Below are 24855 nucleotides of genomic sequence, written 5' to 3'. Positions count from 1 at the left end.
AATAAAATTGATGGGGCCAAGGTGGGACTATATGGAGGATGACCGACGACAGTGAACTCGAGGTGTCAGATTGCTGCAACTGTGTGTTCGGCTGTGGTCATAGTGAATGAGTGGGAGCGCATGTATGGAGAAACTCGATTACAGCAAGTTCTTTCTAGTACACCGACATGTTAAGCTACGCACAGCCATGTTACACGCTACAATTCAGAACCCTGTAATGGCAGAGGGTCGGGGCCGGCCGCTGGCGGCCGAGCGGTACTAGGTGCTTCAGTCTGGAACCGCGCGACCGCTACGGTCGCAGGTTCGAATCCTGCCACGGGCATGGATGTGTGTGATGTCCTTAGGTTAGTTAGGTTTAAGTAGTTCTAAGTTCTAGGGGACTGATGACCTCAGATGTTAAGTCCCATAGTCCTCAGAGCCATTTGAACCACTTTGTGGCAGAGGGTTGCGACTTCCGTCATCGAAGCAGGAAAGTCGACCATGTCTTGAAGACAGGATACATCTCTGACATATAGACACTACTGTGAAAAGGTCCGCCAGAAGGTTGCCTCCAGAAATAATATTTTCTGGAAACTCGCAAAAGGCAAATGGGGAGTGAAACCTACTACCCTGAGAACCACCACCCAAGCACTATGATTCTCTAAAGATGAGTATGCCTGCCCAGTATGAACCAGATCAACCAAAGTGAAGGAGGTCGCCGTACGTCTTAATGACACGTGTCAAATAACAACAGGATGTATGTAACCCACATGCCTACCATCCCTAGCAAAGCTGCTGGTATTGGTAGTCCCAGCTCCTGAAGAACATCTCACGAACTCACAGAGAGGCTCAGACAAATCATCGATCATTAACAACCTGCCTGGATGCCTGGACAACTGAGACCCCCATAAAGGAACGCAAGACTTCCAAGAGGACCTTAGTAAGCACACCCTTACACAACGGGTATAGCAAATGTAAAATAACTGGGAGACTTTCAGAGCGTCCGGGTGAATTTTGTATTTATTGTCACACCCTTTAGTGCAAACCACAGAACAAGTGAGTGTAACAATGAGAGAATATTTGCACTCGTAATATTTGCTATATAACTTCAGAATTACTTAATAAAGAATAGGAATCTAAAATTATTCCTTTTTAACAACATATTTATGAGACCATAAACGATAAAGATGACGGAAGTCGCAACCCTCTGCCGCAAGAGCTTCTGCACTTGGTCCAAATCATCAGTAGTTAGTTGTAAAATCCCGTGGAACAAATCTGTAATGGGATTTGGTAACTTAGCAAATATACTCGGACCTCGGATCTTAGGCCCTTGACCACTCAAACTCTGCTCATTATTCCCGGTAGAGCTCAGACTTTCCTCATCATCATCATCATCATCATCATCATCATCACCATCATCACGAATTCGTTCCAGTCCTAATATACCCGCCTTGCCCTGCAATTCATTGTTCTCCCGATCAAGTTGCTCGAGCAAGTCCTGTTGTTCCTTATTCAAGGAGAACGCCTCCAGATCTCGAATACGTGAGGACCTGTGGCATAACTGGGCCTGCACCCGCCCCCTCTGCTTAGGAGTCGCATAGGTCCCCTGTGGAAACTTAACATTTCGGAGCAAGTCCTCAGCTCCCCGACTAATCAAACTTAGGGCGTCACTAACTTGCCCTATCACCTTCCCAGGAATTACAACCGGGTTATGCAATGCCCCGTTCAATCTAGCAGTTAATTCGGACACCCCACCCTGCACGTGTTGCTGCCGAATCCCGAGTTCGTAAATCAATTGATGCTTTTTTAACAGAACAAGCCCCGGGCAATAACCTTGCTCTATGACGACGGTAGTCACCGAAATATCACAAACAGCAGCACTCGACAAATAGAGGGATCAACAGCAAATGCAAAAGAGTGAAGCAGTTAGTTTACACTCCCCCCCACTGATCAAAGGGGAACAACCACGTTCAAATCTACCATCTTATATACTCTTTCTACGGGGTCAATCAATAAACTATTCTCCCAATCAATTTCAATAACAAGCGACAAACAGCCAATTATCTTTAAGGGTAATGATAAGGGAAAGGATTAATTCGCCCCAACGCTTCGCTTTAGATTTTGCATTTATTATCACACCCTTCAGTGCGAACCAAAGAACAAGTGAGTGTAACAATGAGAGAATATTTGCACTCGTAATATTTGCTATATAACTTCAGAATTACTTAATAAAGAATAGGAATCTAAAATTATTCCTTTTTAACAACATATTTATGAGACCATAAACGATAAAGATCAACGGTTAATAAAGTCCCATAAATTTGGGCAAGAATAACCTTTACAGTCTCTGAATGAAGTCAGTAGGTGACATAGGGGACAATCAGAAACATTAAATGTTTCTTTACGCAATTAAGGACGATCATTCATTAAGAATTATAACCACAAACTAAAGAACATTTATTTAAAGAAATTAACATAAATAGCAAATAATTAAGTCACGTCTCAGTAAATATATCGACCCGCCAGGTTGGCCGAGCATGCTAGCGTGCTGCTTCCTGGACTCGGGTAGGCGCGCTGGGCCCAGATCGAATCCGCCTGGCGGATTAACGACGAGGGCCAGTGTGCCAGCCAGCCTGGATGTGGTTTTTAGGCGGTTTTCCGCATCCCCCTAAGTGAATGCCGGGCTGGTCCCCCACGTCTAGCCTCAGTTACACGGCTCGCAGGCATCTGAACACTTCTGGACTGTTCCATGGATTACACTAGTCGCAGACAGTTGGGGTACACTAATTCCTTCCCGGGGGTATGGAGTGGCGGCAGGAAGGGCATCCAGCCACCCCTTCAACTACCATTTCCACATCCGATTAACCATTCCGACCCTGCGTATCCGTGGGAAAAATTGGACAAGCAAAAGAAAGAAAGAAAAGAAAGTGTCAGTGAATGTATCAAAACCAAATCTTTCAGTTCTATAACAATGTTGGATCGTGGAATACGCCGAATTACCGACCCAGAAGGCTAAATTTTACCAAACAGCAATTTCTCCAAACCTAGAACTATCTTAATAATACTTAGGTTATCCAGAGCTACTTGACACTCGGGCAACTCTTACACCAGCGTGGCTCAGGAAAGAGGATGGCTCCACCAGGGGGAGGAAAAATTTACCCGAACTCATCTAACACGAGCCAATAGGTTGGACGAAGACCAGTTGGCGATCTTTAATCATTAACCAAAGCATGTTGGCCAGCGAACGAAAATTACAGAGGCCAAGGTAGCTTTATTTGTGCTCACAAGAATTGATAACTTCTGCAAATGAGATTCCGGCAGAACTATCGCCTTAGTATCAATACGGGACTTCAGAGCTTAGGAGAGCAAGTCAACAACGGTCTCTACCAAGTAGGCCAGACATTTCAGACAGACCGAGCAACCGACACCAGTCGTGGCTAGGCGGATTGCCAAATAGAAACTCTAGCACTACCTTAAATAAGATTAAATAAAGCACTTAAATGCCGCGGGGACTAAATTTCTTAACACAAGAATATATACACAATAACAACGACGAAAGTTAAATATGCCTATGTACCAAAACACAACAGATGTTGGTGAACATTAACATAATCTCGTATTTCAGACATCCATAAAATTAATTGGCTACAGTCCACTCTATCTCTCCGCCAGACAGCACAAGGTTATTTAACATTTTACAACGTGCTTATCCAAATACTGACCTACGCTGTCCATGGGAAAACAACGGCGTGCAGAAGGTCCACAGCCAAAAAACAATTTTTTTTCATCTTCTTCTTCTTCTTCTTTACGACGCACACATAGCGTTCAGATCCACGATCATGCAAGGGGGTAATAACATACACGCAATTTCTGATCACAAACTCAAAGCAGAGAAACGTTGCTACACAGTTATTAATAGCTCCGACAACACCGGGAGATTGGCTACTCCACGATGTTGTCAGAGCTAGCAGAGATAGCTGTTGATCCGTCAAAGCAGACTGCCAACACGGGTTGATAGCCAGTTGCTCACTCCACACAGCCACTTACGGTGTGTTGCCCGTGTGCAGGAGTACTGTAAACTAAACCTCGCGCTTCTAGTTGCTCCCAGTCGTAAGAAAGAATACCAGAGATATCACCTTGTAGTTCCAGCAGCTGGCACCACTAGCGATTCGTCCAATGGGTTGCACGCCCTGCACGACGGGCTCCCAGCCTGCCTGGCTCCACCCAGCTGTCTTCGGTGCTCGAGGAATGCACTGACCAAACTACAGAGCTGTGGCTGCCCACAACCCCGAGTAATGTCGGAGGTCGACCGCGCCTCGCAGCTTCCACAGCTAGCGCCCGACCCAGCGAGTCGCGCCGCGCCGCGCCGCGCCATGCTTCGTCCCGTGCGCCCCAGCTGAAAACGCAAAGATGCTCATGCCCGAGGACGCGCCAAAGATAACAGGCCGATCGCTGATGATCGACCAGCGATCTGGCTCACAGCAGTGTTCTCAGCGCTAACAGAGATAGTGGTCGATCCATCAAGCCAGACTGCCAACACGGGTTGATTGCCAGTCGCTCACTCGGCACAGCCACTTAAGGTGTGTTGAACACGTGCAGGAGTAGTGTTAGATAAATCTCGCGCTTCTAGTTGCTCCCAGTCCTAAGAAAAAGTAGCAGAGACCGTGTCTAATAGTTCTAGCAGCTGGCACCATTAGCAATTCATCCAATGGCTTCCAGAATGAGATTTTCACTCTGAGGCGGAGTGTGCGCTGATATGAAACTTCCTGGCAGATTAAAACTGTGTGCTGGACCGAGAATCGAACTCGGGACCTTTGCCTTTCTCGGGCAACTGCTCTACCAACTGAGCTGGAAACATCCCCTAGGCTGTCGCTAAGCCATGTGTCCGCAATATCCTTTCTTTCAGGAGTGCTAGTTTTTCAAGGTTCGCAGGAGAGCTTCTGTAAAGTTTGGAAGGTAGGAGACGTGGTACTGGCAGAAGTAAAGCTGTGAGGACGGGGCGTGAGTCATGCTTGGGTATCTCAGTTCGTAGAGCACTTGCCCGTGAAAGGCAAAGGTAGCGAGTTCGAGCCTCAGTCCGGCACACAGTTTTAATCTGCCAGGAAGTTTCATCCAATGGGTTGCACGCCCTCGCACGACTGGCTCTCCGGCTGCCTGGCTCCACACAGCTGTCGTCTATGCTCGAGGAACGCACTGACCAAACTACAGGGCTCTGGCTGCCCACAGTCCCGAGTAATGTCGGAGGTCGGCCACGCCTCGCAGCTTCCACAGCTAGCGCCTCGACCCGGCGAATCGCGCCACGCCGCGCTCCCCCGCATGGCTTGACCCCCGGCCGCGCTGGCCCCCCGCGCCGCCCAGCCGCAGCCAGCCCCGGTGTTGAGAGGGGCCGCCCCCGCGCCGCTGCCCGCAGGGATCCCGCTGGCGGTGCACGGGGCTCGGCCGCCGTCGCGGGCCTCCAGCCAGCGCAGCGCGGGCACCGCCGGCTCCTCGACGGGCGGCTGCGGCTTCGCGCCGCCGCGGCGAGCCTCCAGCGACGGGCTGGTCAGCCTGGCGGGCACGGCGCGCGCGTGCGCGTCGCGCGGCGTCGCGGTGCCGGCGTCGCGGGCAGGTGCGGCTCGAGCCGCGGCCATCTTGCTTATCTCGTGCCACCTGACGGCCACCGCGGCCAAGGCGGCCGCCGCCGCCGCCGCCTCCACCCGCCGCCGCAGCTCCAGCGAGGGCGGCGGGGGCGGTGGTGGTGGCGCCCGGCCGGACGTGGAGGCGGAGGAGGAGGAGGACTCGGAGGCGGAGGCGCCGCCGCCGCTGGCGGGCCCGGCGCCCACCCCCACGCCCGTCACCAGCGGCGCGCCCGCCGCCCTGCCGGACCCCGGCCTCGACCTGCTGGACGCCGACTCGGAGGACGAGCCGCCTCTGCAGCAGCGGGAGCCCGGTGAGCAGCCGGGGGCGGCTGGCGGCGGCGGCGGCGGCGGCGGTGGCGGCGGCGGTCCGGCCCCGGGCCCGAGCCCGGGCGCCGGGAGCGGCCCCGCCCCCGCGGCCGTGCGCGGGGGTGGCGGAACCGGCTACTGCCCCCCGCCGCCCTCCGCCTGCTCCACCGCCTGCGGCACGCCGACTCTGCTGAACAAGAGCGGACGGCTGACCGCAGGTGACTCCACCCCCCATCCTTCCTTCCTTCTCCCTGTCCCTCTGTTCTATCCTGCGACACGTTGGACCTTAACTGATCTCCACATGTGGTACCCTGATGTCCTGCAACTCTCACCTCCCTACCTCTTCCATGCCTTTCTACCCAGCAACACATCTAGACATGAGCTGATACCCTACCTGCATCACTACCTGAGAAGACACCTCCAATCCCCTGTCTCCCTACCTCTCTGTCACCCATCCAGCAAACACAAATAGACATGCTCAGTGATGCTGGCACTCTCTCTATATACCATTATGTTTCAACCATCTCCTTCGATATTTCTCACTGCTCCACACAGCAATATACCGGGTGATCAAGAAGTCAGTATAAATTTGAAAACTGAATAAATCACAGAATAATGTAGATAGAGAGGTAAAAATTGACACACATGCTTGGAATGACATGGGGTTTTATTAGAACCAAAAAAATACAAAAGTTCACAAAATGTCCAAGTGATGCCACTTCGTCTGATCAGAATAGCAATAATTAGCATAACAAAGTAAGACAAAGCAAAGAAGATGTTCTTTAAAGGAAATGCTCAATATGTCCACCATCATTCCTCAACAATAGCTGTAGTCGAGTAATAATGTTGTGAACAGCACTGTAAAGCATGTCCGGAGTTATGGTGAGGCATTGGCGTCGGATGTTCTCTTTCAGCATCCCTAGAGATGTCGGTCGATCACGATACACTTGCGACTTCAGGTAACCTCAAAGCCAATAATCGCACGGACTGAGGTCTGGGGACCTGGGAGGCCAAGCATGACGAAAGTCGCGGCTGAGTACACGATCATCACCAAACGACGCGCGCAAGAGATCTTTCACACGTCTAGCAATATGGGGTGATGCGCCATCCTGCATAAACATCGTACGTTCCAGCAGGTGTTTATCAGCCAGGCTGGGGATGATGCGATTCTGTAACGCTGTACCTCTCACCCGTCACGGTAGCAGTTACAAAACCAGAGTCACGCATTTCCTCGAAGAAAAAGGCCCAATAATGGTACATGTGGTAAATCCAACCCATACCGTGACTTTCTCGTTGTGCAATGGAGTTTCCACGACAGTTCTAGGATTTTCGGTAGCCCAAATTCTGCAGTTGTGGGCGTTGACAGACCCTCGGAGAGTGAAATGAACTTCGTCGGTCCACAACACGTTACTCAACCAATCGTCATCTTCAGCCATCTTTTGAAACGCCCACACCGCAAATGCCCTCCGCTTCACTAAATCGCCACGTAACAGTTCATGATGCCGATGGATTTCGTACGGATAGCATCGGAGGGTATGCCTAAGTGCCAATCAAACACTAGTGTATGGAATACCGGTGCGAGGTGCGACTGCATGAGCGCTGACTTCCCCGTGCATAGACGAACCCGCTACAGTCTCCATTTCTTCCTGAACTGTCTGAGCAGCATTACGCCTTCTGCTCGGTCGGCCACTACGGGGTCTATCGTCTAAACAACCCGTGGCTTTGAACTTCGAAATCATTCTCGCCACAGCTGCATTTGTCAACGGGCCTTTACCCGTTTGAATCCCCTTCCTACGGTGACAGGATCGTAACGCTGAACTAGCACATTGCCCATTCTGATAATACAGCTTCACTAAAAGCGCATTTCAGGTAATGTCAACATGCTGCGACTGCTGTCGCATCTCATTCTCTCCCACATTACAGCTCCTTTTATACACGATTGTCATTCGCAGTCACTGACGTTTTGCTGTCCAGCGCCATCTGTCGGACATTTTGTGAACTTGGTTTTTATTTTGTTCTAATAAAACCCCATGTCATTTCAAGCATGTGTGTCAATTTTTTCCTCTCTATCTACATTATTCCATGGTTTATTAAGTGTTCAAATTTATACTAACTTTTTGATCACCCGGTATATCTTTAAATATCTTCAGTCATTGGTACTGAAGGTAGATTACACTGCTGTCTACCTATCCACCTCCATATATCTTACTGCTCCATTTTCTACAGTATAAAATATCGATATCAACCTACACCTCTTTTGTTTTTATTGGCTTTTGGGATGTGCCCATAGTGCTGTACAAGGCAGGAGCCAGGCCATAAATGTCTTAGGTAATCTGTTTAAAAAAATCATATTTCAAAGGCTGCAGTCTAATCTTCACAGGTTCCCTCCAAGAGTTGCTTCGCTTGTGCCCTCACGATTAAAGGTGCCTGTCTCTCAGCACCAAGGCAATTCTGTCCAGCTAAAGCTGTCGACAAGAGACCACCACAGTTGTTTGCTGAAATCATTTAATGTCAGCCCTGGATACCCAATCCTAAGTCCTCATTGCTCGACCAACCATACATTGTCGTCAGAAGCGGGATGCAAGAACTTCTCTCTATTTGCACCTGAATGCAACCATCTCAACAGTAGAATGTCATTTCTGACGATAGAAACGCTAGGACAGCACAACGCCCACTCACCAAGTGGAGAAAATCTCCGACCTGGTCAGCCCCTTCGGTTGGTAACCCACCATGCTGAATGTATAGCTACTGAGGTGAAAAACCTAAACCTTTACATTGTACCTAACTGCTCAGTCAGCAACTTGTCTGGAGGTGACTATGCTTGCCAGCTGTACACCCCTCACCTCTGGATCATCTCTTCTATCCAACAACGTACCCAGATATGAACAGATCCCCAGACAAACATTGGTCACTTACTCTGGCCCCACCTCCAGCTGGTTTGGTCTATCCTGCGACACAACCAGACATGAACCAGTCCCCACACAACTATCCTATCTGCAGTGGCTGCAGATGCCTCCATCCTCCAACCATCTACTTCCATTCTTCTGCCAACTTCATTTCACACAACAGTACAGCACTGGAATCCTCTGAGATCAGTAATGCTGACAGTAGATCACATTGCTCGCCAACTACCATTCTCCCTGTCTGTTTGTGGTCCTACACTAACACAACTCAACGTCAATCCATGTCCTTACTTCTTACTTCATTGCCCACATTGTCCGATATTAGTTATACATCGTTCTGCCTTCCATTGTCTCCCTTTCCAACCTCTCCCTGGTGCATTCACTCAGAAACACACCCAGACACGAATCTCCGCCCTTACTTCAGTATTACCACCTTGTGTGTTTCAAAATCCTGAAAGTCTCTGAAATCGTCAGAAATGACTTTACCTTTGAATTACTCGCCTCCCAACCTCTCCCTGGTCCATTTCACACAGCCCTATACCCACACAGTAACCTGTCACGTTCGGTATCAGAGTGTGATCACACTGACTCTATCTTGGATTTCCAATTGCTTTCTTGCTTACTTGCTTGCCTCCCACCGGTTCATTCCACATTGTATTCGATCCACAGATAAAGTTCTCCCTCTAGCACTCCATACATGGTTGAACACCCAAGATCAAAGACATTGCCTGCAAAGAACTTAGATCTCTCATTGCTCATCTCTGCAGTTCATTCCATCCAGACATGAAGACATCACCTTACGACAATAGTAACTACTTCAGTAACCAAGATCACTCACTCTAACCACAAGTGACTCCCTCCTGCCTCCTCACCTCTTGCTGATGCACTCAATAAAATTACAAGCACACAGCACAGGACAGATCACTGACGTCTCTACGTGCTTCTCTGGTTTATGTCACTTCTTGAATGAGGACTTTCTGACTGGCAAAACATTTATGAACTGGTTCCCGATCTATTTTGTGTCACAGTACATCTAGACATTAATATATTTATTCACAAGTAACCATACCTGCACCGTTTCGTGGTGTTAGTGACATCGACACAGCTGCTCTGTTAGTCCCCTCTTTCAGACAACTTGCCTTCCCACCTCTTCCTTGTCCAATATGACAATAACGCATTTAGTAAATTATACATCAGCTTTGTCACTGTCTTACCAGCTTCTGTAGCTGATGTCAACGACACTGACAACAGGTGTCTCTCATTATAATAGTCCACTGGTCCATTCTATGCTGTAGTACACCAAGAAAAATGATCTGTCCTCCTTTCCACTATCACAGACGCTTTGGTGGCTCAGTTCACGGTGTATGCTGGCAGCCATTAACTCTACCCCTACTGCAGCTCACCTCCTTATCCATTCCTAGTGCCCTACAAACAGTAATACACGCAGATAGGCAACCAGGCCAAACGTACTTGAGTGGCAGCAGGATCGTTGTGCAGTCTGCAGCAAATACCGGTTCTGTACACTTTCTCTATAGTGTTTCCCAAAAAAAGCGACGTCGTCTTCCCTCCTTGGATTCCCATCTGCCTTCACAGAGCATATCCGTAACACTTCGTGTTCGTCAGTCCTACTGGTAACAACTCCAGCTGCACAAATCTGAACTGCTTCGCCGACTTCGTTGAATTCGACCTGCTGGGGATCTCAAACACACGACCACTAATCAATAATGGGTTGCAGAACTCTTTCATATGCTGTCTCCTTTTCCAGAAATCTGCCAGTAAATCGAAGTCGACCATTCGCTTTCCCCACTACCATTATTATGTGCTCGTGCCATCTCACATCACTTTGCAACGTCATGCCTAGACATTTAATCGACGTAATTGTCTAGCAGCACACTACTAGTCTTGTATTCGAACGTTACAGGATTGTTTCTACTACTCATCTGTGTTAATTTACATTTTTCTACCTTTAGAGCAAGGTCACATTCGTCACAGTAACCTTCTATCCTTCTACAGTCACGGAGCGCCGAGACCATCCCGTACACCACAGTATCATCAGCAAACAAACGAAGATTGCTGATGGCGCTATCGGCCAGACCGTTTGTGTACATAAAAAATAAACAGCTGTCCTATCACACTTGCCTGGGGCACTCCCGACGATATCGTTGTCTCTGATGAACACTCGGCATCTAGGAGAACATGTGTGCTCTGTCATTTAAGAACATTTAAAGTCATTCAAATGGTTCAAGTGGCTCTGAGCACTATGGGACTTAACATCTGTGGTCATCAGTCCCCTAGAACTTAGAACTACTTAAACGTAACTAACCTAAGGACATCACACACATCCATGCCCGAGGCAGGATTCGAACCTGCGACCGTAGCAGTCGCGCGATTCCGGACTGAGCGCCTAGAACCGCATGACCACCGCGGCCGGCAAGTCATTCAGATATGAGGGAAGCTAATTCTGCTGCTCGGACCTTTGTTGACAGCCTGCAGTACCACAATGCGTCAAATTAGATTAGATTTACTTTCATTCCAATTGATCCATAGTGAGGAGGTCCTCCAGGATGTAGAACATGTCAGAAAAACAACAATACATGAGAAATATTTACAACTAAAACAAATAAGCTAATCCACCATTCCACAGGTCCCAAGTGGAATGATCGTCATTTTTTAATGAACACTATACGAAAGAGTCATTTTACAAATACTAAGCACTGAATTTAAAATAAAAAAGTTTTTTATATCCTCCCTATTTCGACCATCATCAGTTATTTTGCTCCACAAATAGCAAAACTCCTTCACTACTTTAAGTGTCTCATTTCCTAATCTAATAATTCGACTACATTCCAGTATCCTCGTTTTGCTTTTGTTGATGTTCATCTTGTATCCTCCTTTCAAGACACTGTCCATTTTGTTCAACTACTCTTCGAAGTCCTTTGCTATCTCTGAGAGAATCACAATGTCATGGGCGAACCTCGAAGTTTTTATTTCTTCTCCATGTATTTTAATACCTACTCCGAATTTTTCTTTTGTTTCCTTTACTGCTTGCTCAATATACAGATTTAATAGCATCAGGGAGAGGCTACAACCCTGTCTCACTCCCTTCGCAACCACTGCTTCCCTTTCATGCCCCTCGACTCTAGTAACTGCCATCTGATTTCTGTACAAATTGTAAATAGCCATTCGCTCCCTGTATTTTACCCCTGCACCTTTAGAATTTGAAAGTGAGTATTCCAGTCAACATTGTCAAAAGCTTTCTCTAAGTCTACAAATGCTGGAAACGTGGGCTTGCCTTTCCTTAATCTTTCTTTTAAGATAAGTCATAAGGTCAGTATTGCCTCACGCGTTCGAAGATTTCTATGGAATCCAAACTGATCTTCCCCGAGGTTGGCTTCTACCATTTTTGCATTCGTCTGTAAAGAATTCGCGTTAGTATTTTGCAGCTGTGACTTATTAAACTGATAGTTCGGTAATTTTCACATCTGTGAACACCTGCTTTCTTTGGGATTGGAATTGTTGTATTCTGCTTGAAGTCTGAGGGTATTTCGCCTGTCCCATACATCTTGCTCACCAGATGGTAGAGTTTTGTCAGGACTGGCTCCCCCAAGGCTGTCAGTAGTTCTAATGGAATGTTGTCTACTCCCGGGGCCTTGTTTCGACTCAGGTCTTTCAGTGCTCTGTCAAACTCTTCACGCAGTATCAGATTGATGTACCATAGAAAAATACAGCTGGTCTGTAGCGCAGTATTACCGAGCACTGCACTCATACTGCAGCACTGTTGAAGGCAACATTGCTGTGGCCACAGACCACCACAAAATTTAGCCCATGCAGATGCAGCTTCCCTAGGCGTTTGTGAGGTACTGAGTGGAATGCTTTGTTCTGAGTGGTAGGTCGGGTGTCTGCTTCCGGCTCTGTAGGAGAGGGGAGCACCCGGCAGGCTGCAGGCTGCGAACTCAACCTGGCGCCGATTGCCGCCGCCTGGAAGAGCCGAGGCGTCTGTGGGGCTGTGGAGCGGCGCGGTATTGATCTGGCCAGGGTGAGGGGGGAGCAGGGAGGGAGGGAGGGAGGGAGGGAGGGAGGGAGGGAGGCACCCCTTCCCTCAAGTTGCGAGCTAAGGAGCGGCAGCGGGCCCAGGGCGGCCCGTTACCGGCACGGCCAAGTTGCGGCGGGGGAGCGGAGGGGAGGCGGTTGCGGCTGATTTGATTAGCCGCTCGCGCCTACGCAGGGCTCAAGTTTCCCCGTCCCGTCATCCCGCAGTTCCGCCGCACCAGAGACCCACAGCGGCCGCTGTTCCAGGCGCCGCCCCAGCTGGAGGCAGCTCTCGCCCCAGTTAAGCTGTTGCTGCGGGCTTCTCGCTGCCTCCGCGACTGACCGGCGTTTGAGAACACAAACGGAGCGAGTGCGAGTCTAGTGTTGAGGGTTGCATACGTTAGAAATCAAGGCGCCGCCGTTTCGTCGGTGCTGCACCTGTTTCCTTCCTCCTCGCAGTAGTTCAGCGGGTATGACGGGTCCGTGAACGGTGGTGCTGAGGTCACATCTTACTCGTTGAGTCGTTCCCTCTCACACACGAGGACACGAGTGTAAACCCGCGGTGTAGCACAGATATACATGTTCATATACAGGGTGGTCCATTATGAGATTTTCACCCTGCAGCGGAGTGTGCACTGATATTAAACTTCCAGGCAGATTAAAACTGTGTGCTGGACCGAGACTCGAACTCGGGACCTTTGCCTTTCGCGGGCAAGTGCTCTACCAACTGCCAGGAAGTTTCATATCAGCGCACACTCCGCTGCAGAGTGAAAATCTCATTCTGGAAACATCCCCCAGGCTGTGGCTAAGCCATGTCTCCGCAATATCCTTTCTTTCAGGAGTGCTAGTTCTGCAAGTTTCGCAGGAGAACTTCTGTAAAGTTTGGAATGTAGGAGACGAGGTACTGGCAGAAGTAAAGCTGTGAGGACGGGGCGTGAGTCGTGCTTGGGTAGCTCAGTTGATAGAACACTTGCCCGCGAAAGGCAAAGGTCCCGAGTTCGAGTCTTGGTCCTGCACACAGTTTTAATCTGCCAGGAAGTTTCAGGGTGGTCCATTGATCGTCACTGGGCCAAATATCTCACGAAATAAGCGTCAAAACAAAAAACTACAAACAACGGAACTCGTCTAGCTTGAAGGGGGAAACCAGATGGCGCTATGATTGGCCCGCTATATGGCGCTGCCATAGGTCAAACGGATATCAACTGCGATTTTTTAAATACGAACCCCCATCTTTTATTACATATTCCTGTAGTACGTAAAGAAATTTGAATGTTTTAGTTGCACCACCTTTTTCGCTTTGTGATAGATGGCGCTGTAATAGTCACAAACATGTGGCTCACAATTTTAGACGAACAGTTGGTAACAGGTACGTTTTTTAAATTAAAATACAGAACGTAGGTACGTTTGAACATTATATTTCGGTTGTTCCAATGTGATACATGTACCTATGTGAACTTATTTCTGAAAACGGATGCTGTTACAGCGTGATTACCTGTAAATACCACATTAATGCAATAAATGCTCAAAATGATATATGTCAACCTCAATGCATTTGGCAATACGTATAACAACATACCTCTCAACAGCGAGTAGTTCGCCTTCCATAATGTTCGCACATGCATTGACAATGCGCTGACTCATGTAGTCAGGCGTTGTCGCTGGACCACGATGGCAAATATCCATCAACTTTCCCCACAGAAAAAAATCCGGGGACGTCAGATCCGGTGAACGTGCGGGCCACGGTATGGAGCTCCGACGACCAATCCACTTGTCATGACATATGCTATTCAATATCGCTTCAACCGCACACGAGCTACTTGCCGGACATCCGTCATGTTGGAAGTACATCGCCGTACTCTCATGCAGTGAAACATCATGTAGTAACATCGGTAGAGCATTACGTAGGAAATCAGCATACATTGCACCATTTAGATTGCCATCGATAAAATGGGGGCCAATTATCTTTCCTCCCATAATGCCGCACCATATATTAACCCGTCAAGGTCGCTGATGTTCCACTTGTCGCAGCCATCGTGGATTTTCCGTTGCCCAATAGCGCATATTATACCGGTTTCCGTTATCGCTGTTGGTGAATGACGCGTCGTCGCTAAAAACAACGCGTGCAAAAAATCTGTCATCGTCCCGTGATTTCTCTTGTGCCCAGGGGCAGAACTGTACACGACGTTCAAAGTCGTCGCCATGCAATTCCTGGTGCATAGAAATATGGTACGGGTGCAATCGATGTTGATGTAGCATTCTCAACACCGACGTTTTTGAGATTCCCGACTCTCGCGCAATTTGTCTGCTACTGATGTGCGGATTAACCGTGACAGCAGCTAAAACACCCACTTGGGCATCATTCCTTGTTCCAGGTCGTAGTTGACGTTAAACATGTGGCTGAACACTTCCTGTTTCCTTAAGTAATGTAACTATCCCGCGAATGATCCGGACACTTGAGTGATGTCGTCCAGGATAACGAGCACCATACATAGCACACGCCCGTTGGGCATTTTGATCATACCAGCCATATATCAACACGATATCGACCTTTTCCGCAAGTGGTAAACGGTCCATTGTAACACGGGTAATATATCTCGAAGCAAATTCCGTCCGCACTGGCGGAATGTTACGTGATACCACGTACTTATACGTTTGTGACTATTACAGCGCCATCTATCACAAAGCGAAAAAAGTGGTCCAAATAAAACATTCATATTTCTTTACGTACTACACGAATATGTAATGGGGGTTCCTATTTTAAAAAACGGAGTTGATATCCGTTTGACCTATGGCAGCGCCATCTAACGGGCCAACCATAGCGCCATCTGGTTCCCCCCTTCAAGCTTGGTTAGTTTCGTTGTTTGTAGTTTTTTCGTTTAATCCTTATTTCGTGAGATATTTGGCCCGGTCACTATCGATGGACCACCCTGTATATCTTTACATAAATACTTAAATTTCTACATACACATACATACCTTACATAAGCACTGAAGAGTCAAAGAAACTGGTACACCTCGCTTATATCGTGTAGGACACGCAGAAGTGCCGCAACACGATGTGGCATGGACTGGACTAATGTCTGAAGCATTACTGGAGGGAACTGACGCCATGAATCCTGCAGGGCTGTCCATAAATCCCTGAGAGTACTAAGTGGTGGAAATCTCTTCTAAAAAGCACAACTCAATGCATCCCAGATATGCTTAATAATGTTCATGACTGTGGCGTTTGGTGGCCAGCGGAACTTTATAAAGTCACAAGAGTGTCCCTGGAGCCACTCTGCAGCAGTTCCGAGCCTCCAGCAGCTTGAGCAGTCCCCTGCTGATATGCAGGGTCCATGGATTCACGAAGTTCTCTCCATACCCGTACGCGTTGTTCCTCGATACTATTTGAAACGAGGCTCGTCCAACTAGGCAACATGTTTCAAGTCAACAACAGTAAAGCTTTGTGTAGTGCAGTCATCAGGGATAACGGCAACGGACTTGCCGCAGTGGATACACCGGTTCCCGCCAGATCACCGAAGTTAAGCGCTGTCGGGCGTGGTCGGCACTTGGATGGGTGACCATCCGGGCTGCCAGGCGCTGTTGCCATTTTTCGGGGTGCACTCAGCCTCGTGATGCCAACTGAGGAGCTACTCGGCCGAATAGTAGCGGCTCCGGTCACAGAAAACCATCATAACGACCGGGAGAGCGGTGTGCTGACCACAAGCCCCTCCTATCCGCATCCTCAGCAGAGGATGACACGGCCGTCGGATGGTCCCGATGGGCCACTTGTGGCCTGAAGACGGAGTGCTCTCAGTCATCAAGGATACACGATTGGGTCTTTGGCTCCGTATGCCCATATCGATTACATTTCGTTGAATGCCTTACACTCTGACACTTGTTGATAGCCCAGCACTGAAATCTGGATCCATTTCCAGAATCGTTGAACGATTCTCTCCAGTCATCGTTGATCCCGTTCTTGTGGGATCTTTTTCCGACCGCAGCGATGTCCGCGATTTGAAGTTTTACCGGTTCCTGATGTTGGGTACACTCGTGAAATGGTCGTACCGAAAAATCCCTACCTCATCGCTACCTCGGAGATGCTGTGTCCCATCGCTCGTGCGCCAACCATAACACCACGTTCAAACTCACTTAAATCTTCATAAGCTGCCATTGTAGCAGCAGTAGCCGATCTAACAACTGCGCCAGACACTTGTTGTCTTACATAGCCCTTGCCGAAAACAGTGCCGTATTCTGCATGTTTACATATCTCTGTATTCGAATACGTATCCTTATAGCAGTTTCTTTGGTGCTTTAGTATACATACATAAAAGGGACTGAGATAAAAGTAATGAGGCCGATTTTTTATCTACCAAAGATTTCGGTGTTTTCAAACAACAATGTTGCCCCCCCCCCTTTCAAATGAGTTCCCTTCAGCAGCTGTACACTGCCCGATTTGTTGCTCCTAGTCTTGGCATCGGCGCTGATAGGCTTCAACCGGTAGGTCCTTTAAAATGTTGATCACATACTTTTGAATGTTCTCCAGAGTCCCAAAATGACTTGTAAGACATTTTTCAATTTTGGGGAAAGAAAAAAGTGGCAAAGACTCAGATCAGGTGACTAAGAGGGGGGGCTGTGGGACAACAGGAACGCCTTCTGGGGTCAAAAATCCCTTGCTGGTGGTGGTCATGTGACATGGGGCGTTGTTATGACGCAGCATCAAATTGTCTGCAGTATCCGGTCTCCCTCGATTCATCCTTTTTCTGAGCCTTTCAAAGACGTCTTTGTGAAAGACTTGGTTGACAGTTTGTACTGAGGGAAGAAATTCTTTCTGCACGATACTTCTACCAAAAAAGCAAATGAGCATTCTTTTGATCTTCGATTTGCTCATTCGAGCTTTTCTTTCGTCGAGGAGATGCCTCAGTGTGTCACTCCTTACTTCGTCGCTTTGTCTCAGGATCGTACTAAAAACAATCCAGGATTTGTCAACTGTGATCACTTCATTGAACCATTCGTAGTCATTGGCAAACCCCTGAACAAAATCAATGCAGATGTTTCTTAGATTGCTCTACTGCACAGTTGTGAGGTTTTTCAGCATCAGCCTTACACACATGCAAATCTTCGGACAAAATTTAATGTTCAGTAAAAGCGTTTAACAGGTCACCCACTATGCTTACTGTTAAAAGTCGGCATGATATCACAAGAGCACGCACGCGTTCGACGTTTTCATAGGTTTTAGAAGTTAAAGGCCTCCTTTACCGAGGTTCATTTTCAGCGTGTTGTTGGCCTTCCAAAAAACGATTTGGGCCAGCAAAAAACTTATGGTCTTGATAAGTAAAGTTTCCTATAGGCATGTTTCAACTTTTCAAACGTCACCCTCGCCAATTCCCCAAGTTCAACAGAAAACTTGATTTCATAACGTTGCTGTAAATTGCGCTGTTCCATTTTCATAACACACAACTTCACTGGCGCAGCTCTAAAAAATCACGTGAGAGCTGTACAGAGTTGAACCTCGGACTGAGCATCTGGAAAGGATGAACACACTGGTCTGGTCTACACAATCAGAACGACACAGCATTGCAGATCCCAAGCAGTGTTATCTCATTACTTTTACCACAAGTTACATACATAAACACGCATCAAAAAAGTTTCCCACAACTCCTGAAGATAGACGTTGACCGTGGGTATTGTATCACAGACACAGTCCCTTTGACTGTTCGGAGATGTCAGTAAACCCGTCCAAAGATGTAAACAACCAAACACGAGCAGCGCCTATTAGACGGAGCGGGTCCAACAGCCGATCAGTTCCAGTCATTCCACCAGGAAGGAGGTACACGGCTCGTGTTGTCTGTAGTTCAACCATGCCTAGACGGTCAATACTGCGGATCCATCGCGTCCCTTTGTGCCAGGAAGGGCTCTCAACAAGGCAAATGTCCAGGCGTCTCGGAATGGACCAAAGCAATGTTGTTCTGAGATGGAGGAGATACAGAGAGACACGAACTGTCGATGACGTGCCTCGCTGAGGCCGTGCAAGGGCTACTACTTCAGCGGATGACCGCTACCTACGGATTATGGCTCGAAGGAACCCTGACAGTAACGCCACCATGTTGAATAATGATTTTCGTGCACCCACACGCGCAATAGGCTACATGATGCGCAATTTCACTCCCGATGTCCATGGCGAGGTCTATCTTTGCAACCACGACACCATGCAGCGCGGTACAGATGGGCCCAACAAGCCGAATGCACCGCTCAGGATTGGCATCACGTTATCTTCACCGATGAGTGTCGCATATACCTTCAACCGGAAAATCGTCGGAGACGTGTTTGGAGGCAACCCGGTCAGGTTGAACGCCTTAGACACACTGTCCAGCGAGTGCAGCAAGGTGGAGGTTCCGTGCTGTTTTGGGGTGGCATTATGTGGGGCCGACGTACGCCGCTGGTCGTCATGGATGGCGCCGTCACGGCTGTACGATACGTGAATGTCATTATCCGACCGATTGTGCAACCACATCGGCAGTATATTGGCGAGGCATTCGTCTTCATAGACGACAATTTGCGCCCCCATCATGCACATCTTGTGAATACCTTCCGTCAAGATAACGACATCGCTCGACAAGAGGTCACCAGCATGTTCTCCACACATGAACCCTATCGAACATGCCTGGTATAGATTGATAACGGCGGTTTATGCACGACGTGACCCACCAACCACTATGAGGGATCTACGCCGAATCGCCGTTGAGGAGTGGGACAATCTGGACCAACAGTTCCTTGATTAAGTTGTGGATAGTATGCCACGACGAATACAGGCATGCATCAATGCAAGAGGACGTGCTACTGGGTATTAGAGGTACCGGTGTGTACAGCAATCTGGACCACCACCTCTGAAGGTCAAGCTGTATGGTAGTACAACATGTAATGTGTAGTTTTCATGATCAATAAAAAGGGTGGAAATGATGTTTATGTTGATCTCTATTCCAATTTTCTGTACAGGTTCCGGAACTCTCGGATCCGAGGTGATGGAAAACATTTTTTGATGTGTGTACGTAACACAGACATGTAACACATATAAACGAGGGCAGGTTGATAAGTCTGGTAAACCAAACAAGAAAACATATTTGTCTCGTAGACACGTGGTCCAGTGATCTTCCAACTTTTTCGTCCCAATCACAAGAATAGGGTCTGTCAGCCTCTGCAAAATACTCGTTGACTGCAAGTATCACTTCCTCATTTGATCAAAATTCCTTCCCAACAAGCGAAAGTTTCATGGTAGGGAAGAAAAAGAAGTGTCTTCGGGATATGCGTGGTGTATAGGGTGGATGAGGAACAAATTCGAAGCTCAGTGCATTCATTTTCGACATTCTCTGTGCGGCATATTATGCACTCACTCAGTTGAGATGCCTACAGTCTCAGAAATCTCACGATTTTTTATTCGTCATTACCATATTACGCATTGAGTCAATGGTTTCGTTTGCGGAGACCTCAATTTTACTGCCACAGGGCGCTTCATCTTAGCTGCTTGTGTGACAAAGTTCAATAACCCAGAAGTAAATGATCAACGACGGTGCAGAATCTCTGTGAACTTCATCCACTTCTCTTTTCATCTGTGTTGGAGTCCAACTCCTGAAATCAAAATGTTTAATATCAGAACAAAACTAGGTTTTGTCCATTTTCAACCGCAGTTGACATACAGACCAATTCAGACAGCTCTCAACAATGAACTATATGGTGTAAATTGTTGAAATTCTTCACACGATCCTTGGAATAATCAAGCTTGCTAACGCAAAGACGCAACAAGATTTCCCATCCTTTTATGGAAATTTACCGCACTTGTCAAACCATCCTTGTACATACGCATACATACTTACATAATATACACATTCATATAAACATAAATATACGTAATTATATATATACAGGGTGGTCCATTGATCGTGACCGGGCCAAATATCTCACGAAATAAGCGTCAAACGAAAAAACTACAAAGAACAAAACTTGTCTAGCTTGAAGGGGGAAACCAGATGCACTATGGTTGGCCCGCTAGATGGCGCTGCCATAGGTCAAACGGATATCAATTGCGTTTTTTTTAAATAGGATTCCCCATTTTTATTACATATTCGTGTAGTACGTAAAGAAATATAAATGTTTTACTTGGACCACTTTTTCCCTTTGTGATAGATGACGCTGCAATAGTCACAAACATATGGCTCACAATTTTAGACAAACAGTTGGTAACAGGTAGGTACGTTTGAACATTTTTTTTCGGTTGTTCCAATTGAAACATGTACCTTTGGGAACTTATCATTTCTGAGAACGCATGTTGTTACAACGTGATTACCTGTAAATACCATATTAATGCAATAATGCTCATAACGAAGTCCGTCAACCTGAATGCATTTGGCCTTCCGTAATGTTCGCACATGCATTGACAATGCGGTGACCCATGTTGTCAGGCGTTGCCGGTGGACCACTATAGCAAATATCCTTCAACTTTCCCCACAGAAAGAAATCCGGGGACGTCAGATCCGGTGAACGTGCGGGCCATGGTATGGTGCTTCAACGACCAATGGACCTGTCATGAAACATGCTATTCAATACCGCTTCAACCGCACGCGAGCTGTGTGCCGGACATCCATCATGCTGGAAGTACATCGCCATTCTGTCATGCAGTGAAACATCTTGTAGTAACATCGGTAAAACATTACGTAGGAAATCAGCATACATTGCACCATTTAGATTGCCATCGATAAAATGGGGGCCAATTCTCCTTCCTCCCACAATGCCGCACCATACATTAACCCGCCAAGGTCGCTAATGTTCCACTTGTCGCACCCATCGTGTATTTTCCGTTGCCCAATGGTGCGTATTATGCCGGTTTACTTTACCGCTGTTGATGAATGACGCTTCGTCGCTAAATAGAACGCGTGCAAAAAATCTGTCATCGTCCCGCAATTTCTCTTGTGCCCAGTGGCAGAACTGTACACGACGTTCAAAGTCGTCGCCATGCAATTCCTGATGCATAGAAATATAGTACGGGTGTAATCGATGTTGATGTAGCATTCTCAACACTGACGTTTTTGAGATTCCCGATTCTAGCGAATTTATCTGTTACTGATGTGCGGATTAGCCGCGACAGCAACTAAACACCTACTTGGGCATCGTCATTTGTTGCAGGTCGTGGTTGACTTTTCACATGCGGCTGAACACTTCCTGGTTCCTTAAATAACGTAACTGTCCAGCGAACGGTCCGGACACTTGGATGATGTCGTCCAGGACACCGTGCAGCATACATAATACATGGCCGTTGGGCATTTTGATCACAATAGCCATACGTCAACACGATATTGACCATTTCCGCAATTGATTCAAAAGTAGCTCTGAGCACTATGGGACTTAACATCTGGGGTCATCAGTCCCCTAGAACTTAGAACTACTTAAACCTAACTAACCTAAGGACATCACACACATCCATGCCCGAGGCAGGATTCGAACCTGCGACCGTAGCAGTCGCGTGGGTCCGGACTGAAGCGCCTAGAACCGCTCGGCCACCGCGGCCGGCCTGCAATTGGCAAACGGTTAATTTTTACACGGGTAATGTATCACAAAGCAAATACCGTCCGCACTGGTGTAATGTTACGTGATACCACGTACTTACACGTTTGTGACTATTACAGCGCAATCACTCACAAAGCGAGAAAAGTGGTCCAAGTAAAACATTCATATTTCTTTTACGTACTACACGTATATGTAATAAAAATGGGGGTTTCTATTTTTAAAAAAACGCAGTTGATATCCGTTTGATATATGGCAGCGCCATCTAGCGGGCCAACCATAGCGCCATCTGATTTCCTCCTTCAAGCTACACGAGTTTCGTTCTTTGTAGTTTTTTCGTTTGACGCTTATTTCGTGAGATATTTTGCCCAGTCACTAGCAATGGACCACCCTGTATATATGTACATATTTACAGGGTGTTTATTTTAAATGAAGACATTGAAATATCTCGAAAAACTACAAATCAGATAAAAGTCCAGTGACACTACACTCGACCCACATCCCACCCCGTGCGTGGGTGCCGTGGGCGGAGCGGGGCGATGGGAGGGGGGCACCTTTGAAATCTTCAATGGGAACCACTGTTTTCTATCGCAGATTACGATCCTATGGCAAAATCTACATACGTTTTTTGTGAAGCTTGTTTCGCCACATATGGCGCTGTAATCAGAGGAACGGAAATACAGAAATGGGTACCCATGACGTGTGGGAGCCCACCTCCATGCAGGGAGAGTGGGACAGGCCAGTACTTCGTAACTTCTAATTCGCAACGTTGTATTCCTCCAATGTATTGGGCAGGAGACTAGTTATGCGCCACTATGGCCGTGGCTCGAAGCAAATGCTACTCTACTTTTCCAATTATAGTAAGTATTCAAACGTAGTACCGCCAGTTTCAATACGCTTAGTGATTCGCTTTTCAAATGACCACACACAGGACAGAAGTATATCTTCAGGAATGTCAGCACAGGCGTTTCCGATGCTGTTGACCACGTCTGTACGGCCTGCTGGCACGCTTTATCTATCAGATGTACCCACAGAACGACGACATCAAATCCGCGACCTAGCGAGCCATTTAATGGGGCCACCTCTTCAGATCCACCGACCAAGATAAACGCTGTCTAATACCTCCTGTGCTTCAGTTGGGTAATGCGCTCGGCAACCGTCATGCTGAAATCACATACGTTGTCGGACGTTCAGGACAACATGCTGCAGTAGCGCCAGTAGTTCTTGTTCCAAAAACGTTAGATATTTGCGTTCATTCACGTGCAGCCGATAAAATATGTACCAACGAATTTTTTCTCCGTATTACGTCACATCGTACGTTAACCGGGCAAGGACTCTGATGGTCAACTTGCCGTAACCAGTGGGGACTGCCTAAACTCCAGTAATGCGTCGCGGTTTGTGAAAGTAGACTCATTGGAAAATAGTACCTCAACAAAGAATATGGGGGTAGTCTGCATTTGTTGACGTGCCTGGTCACGAAACACTACGCTGTTATGGAAACCGGCGCCATGGTGTTGATGGAATGTCACGTGGTACCGATGATACTCACGACGATGCAGTATTGTGACGACACTACCTAAGGGCACACCAGACTCGAGGTGTAATTTCCGGGCGCTTATGCGTGGGTTGCCACTAGTGCAGGTATCCATTACCTTCTGCTGCAACACGTTTGCTTCGTTTCCTTTTGCTGGTCGGTACGCTGCCATCACACACAAGGCGTTCGCAACTTGTGAAAGAGCCAACGACAGCGAGCTGTCTCTAGAAAATGCTCGACATTTACCATACGTTCTCTTTAAATTAGGATCATTGCAGTTTTTTCTTCTGTGGTTGCAATATTCATTGTCGTCTTGCACGTCTGTTCTCCAAATGAGTGGTAGGGGTGCAGGCAATGAACACTGCGCAAGTATTGCGATGTTCAGAGCCGCTGTACGTTCTGCGACTGCACGATACGTGAGCTCCGGTCGCAGTGTACTGCCTATAGTCCGCTACACGGCCGTGATGGCACGTAGAGCAGTTCCGTTGTTCAATGTGCTGGAGGAATACAACGTTGTGTATGGGTTTGCAGTTAGAAATTATGAAATACTGGCCCGTCCTACCCTCGCTGCATGGAGCTGGGGTCAGGCGTGCCACTGAGTAGCGTGTCGTAAATTCAGATTCTGCGCCAGTTTCTGTTCAACCAGTTACAGCGGCATCTGTCGCGAAACAAACACAATGATTCACACATATGAAGATTTTGCTGTAGAATCGTAATCTGCAATAAAAAAAAATGGGGGTTTCCATTGAAGATTTGAAATCTGCCACCCACCACCCAACTGCAGGGTGGGGTATAAGGTCGAGTGTGGTATCACTGGATGCTCCCCACTCCTACAAACGAAGCAGAAGTATAACTTTTTTGATCTGAAGTGCAGTTTTCGAGATATTTCGATGTGTTCAGTTAAAATGAACACCCTTTATGGACACATACATTCATATACACTCCTGGAAATT

General features: G+C 47.6%; 1 protein-coding gene and 1 pseudogene across 1 annotated transcript in view; both read left to right on the top strand.

Moving 5' to 3' along the window:
• LOC124718768 (AF4/FMR2 family member lilli) overlaps positions 1 to 24855 on the top strand; it is a 651060-nt gene that overhangs the window by 564306 nt on the left and 61899 nt on the right. The window contains exons 5-6 of the mRNA XM_047244381.1: positions 5390 to 5661; positions 5746 to 5908. Of these exons, the coding sequence (XP_047100337.1) occupies positions 5390 to 5661; positions 5746 to 5908 (435 nt within the window). The remainder of the gene's footprint in view (positions 1 to 5389; positions 5662 to 5745; positions 5909 to 24855) is intronic.
• LOC124719221 lies at positions 16305 to 16422 on the top strand (annotated as a pseudogene).

Source organism: Schistocerca piceifrons, chromosome 10 (genome assembly GCF_021461385.2).
Source record: "Schistocerca piceifrons isolate TAMUIC-IGC-003096 chromosome 10, iqSchPice1.1, whole genome shotgun sequence".
NCBI lineage: Eukaryota > Metazoa > Arthropoda > Insecta > Orthoptera > Acrididae > Schistocerca > Schistocerca piceifrons.
Note: the sequence above shows the minus strand (reverse complement) of the source record. Positions and strands in the feature narration are given on the sequence as shown.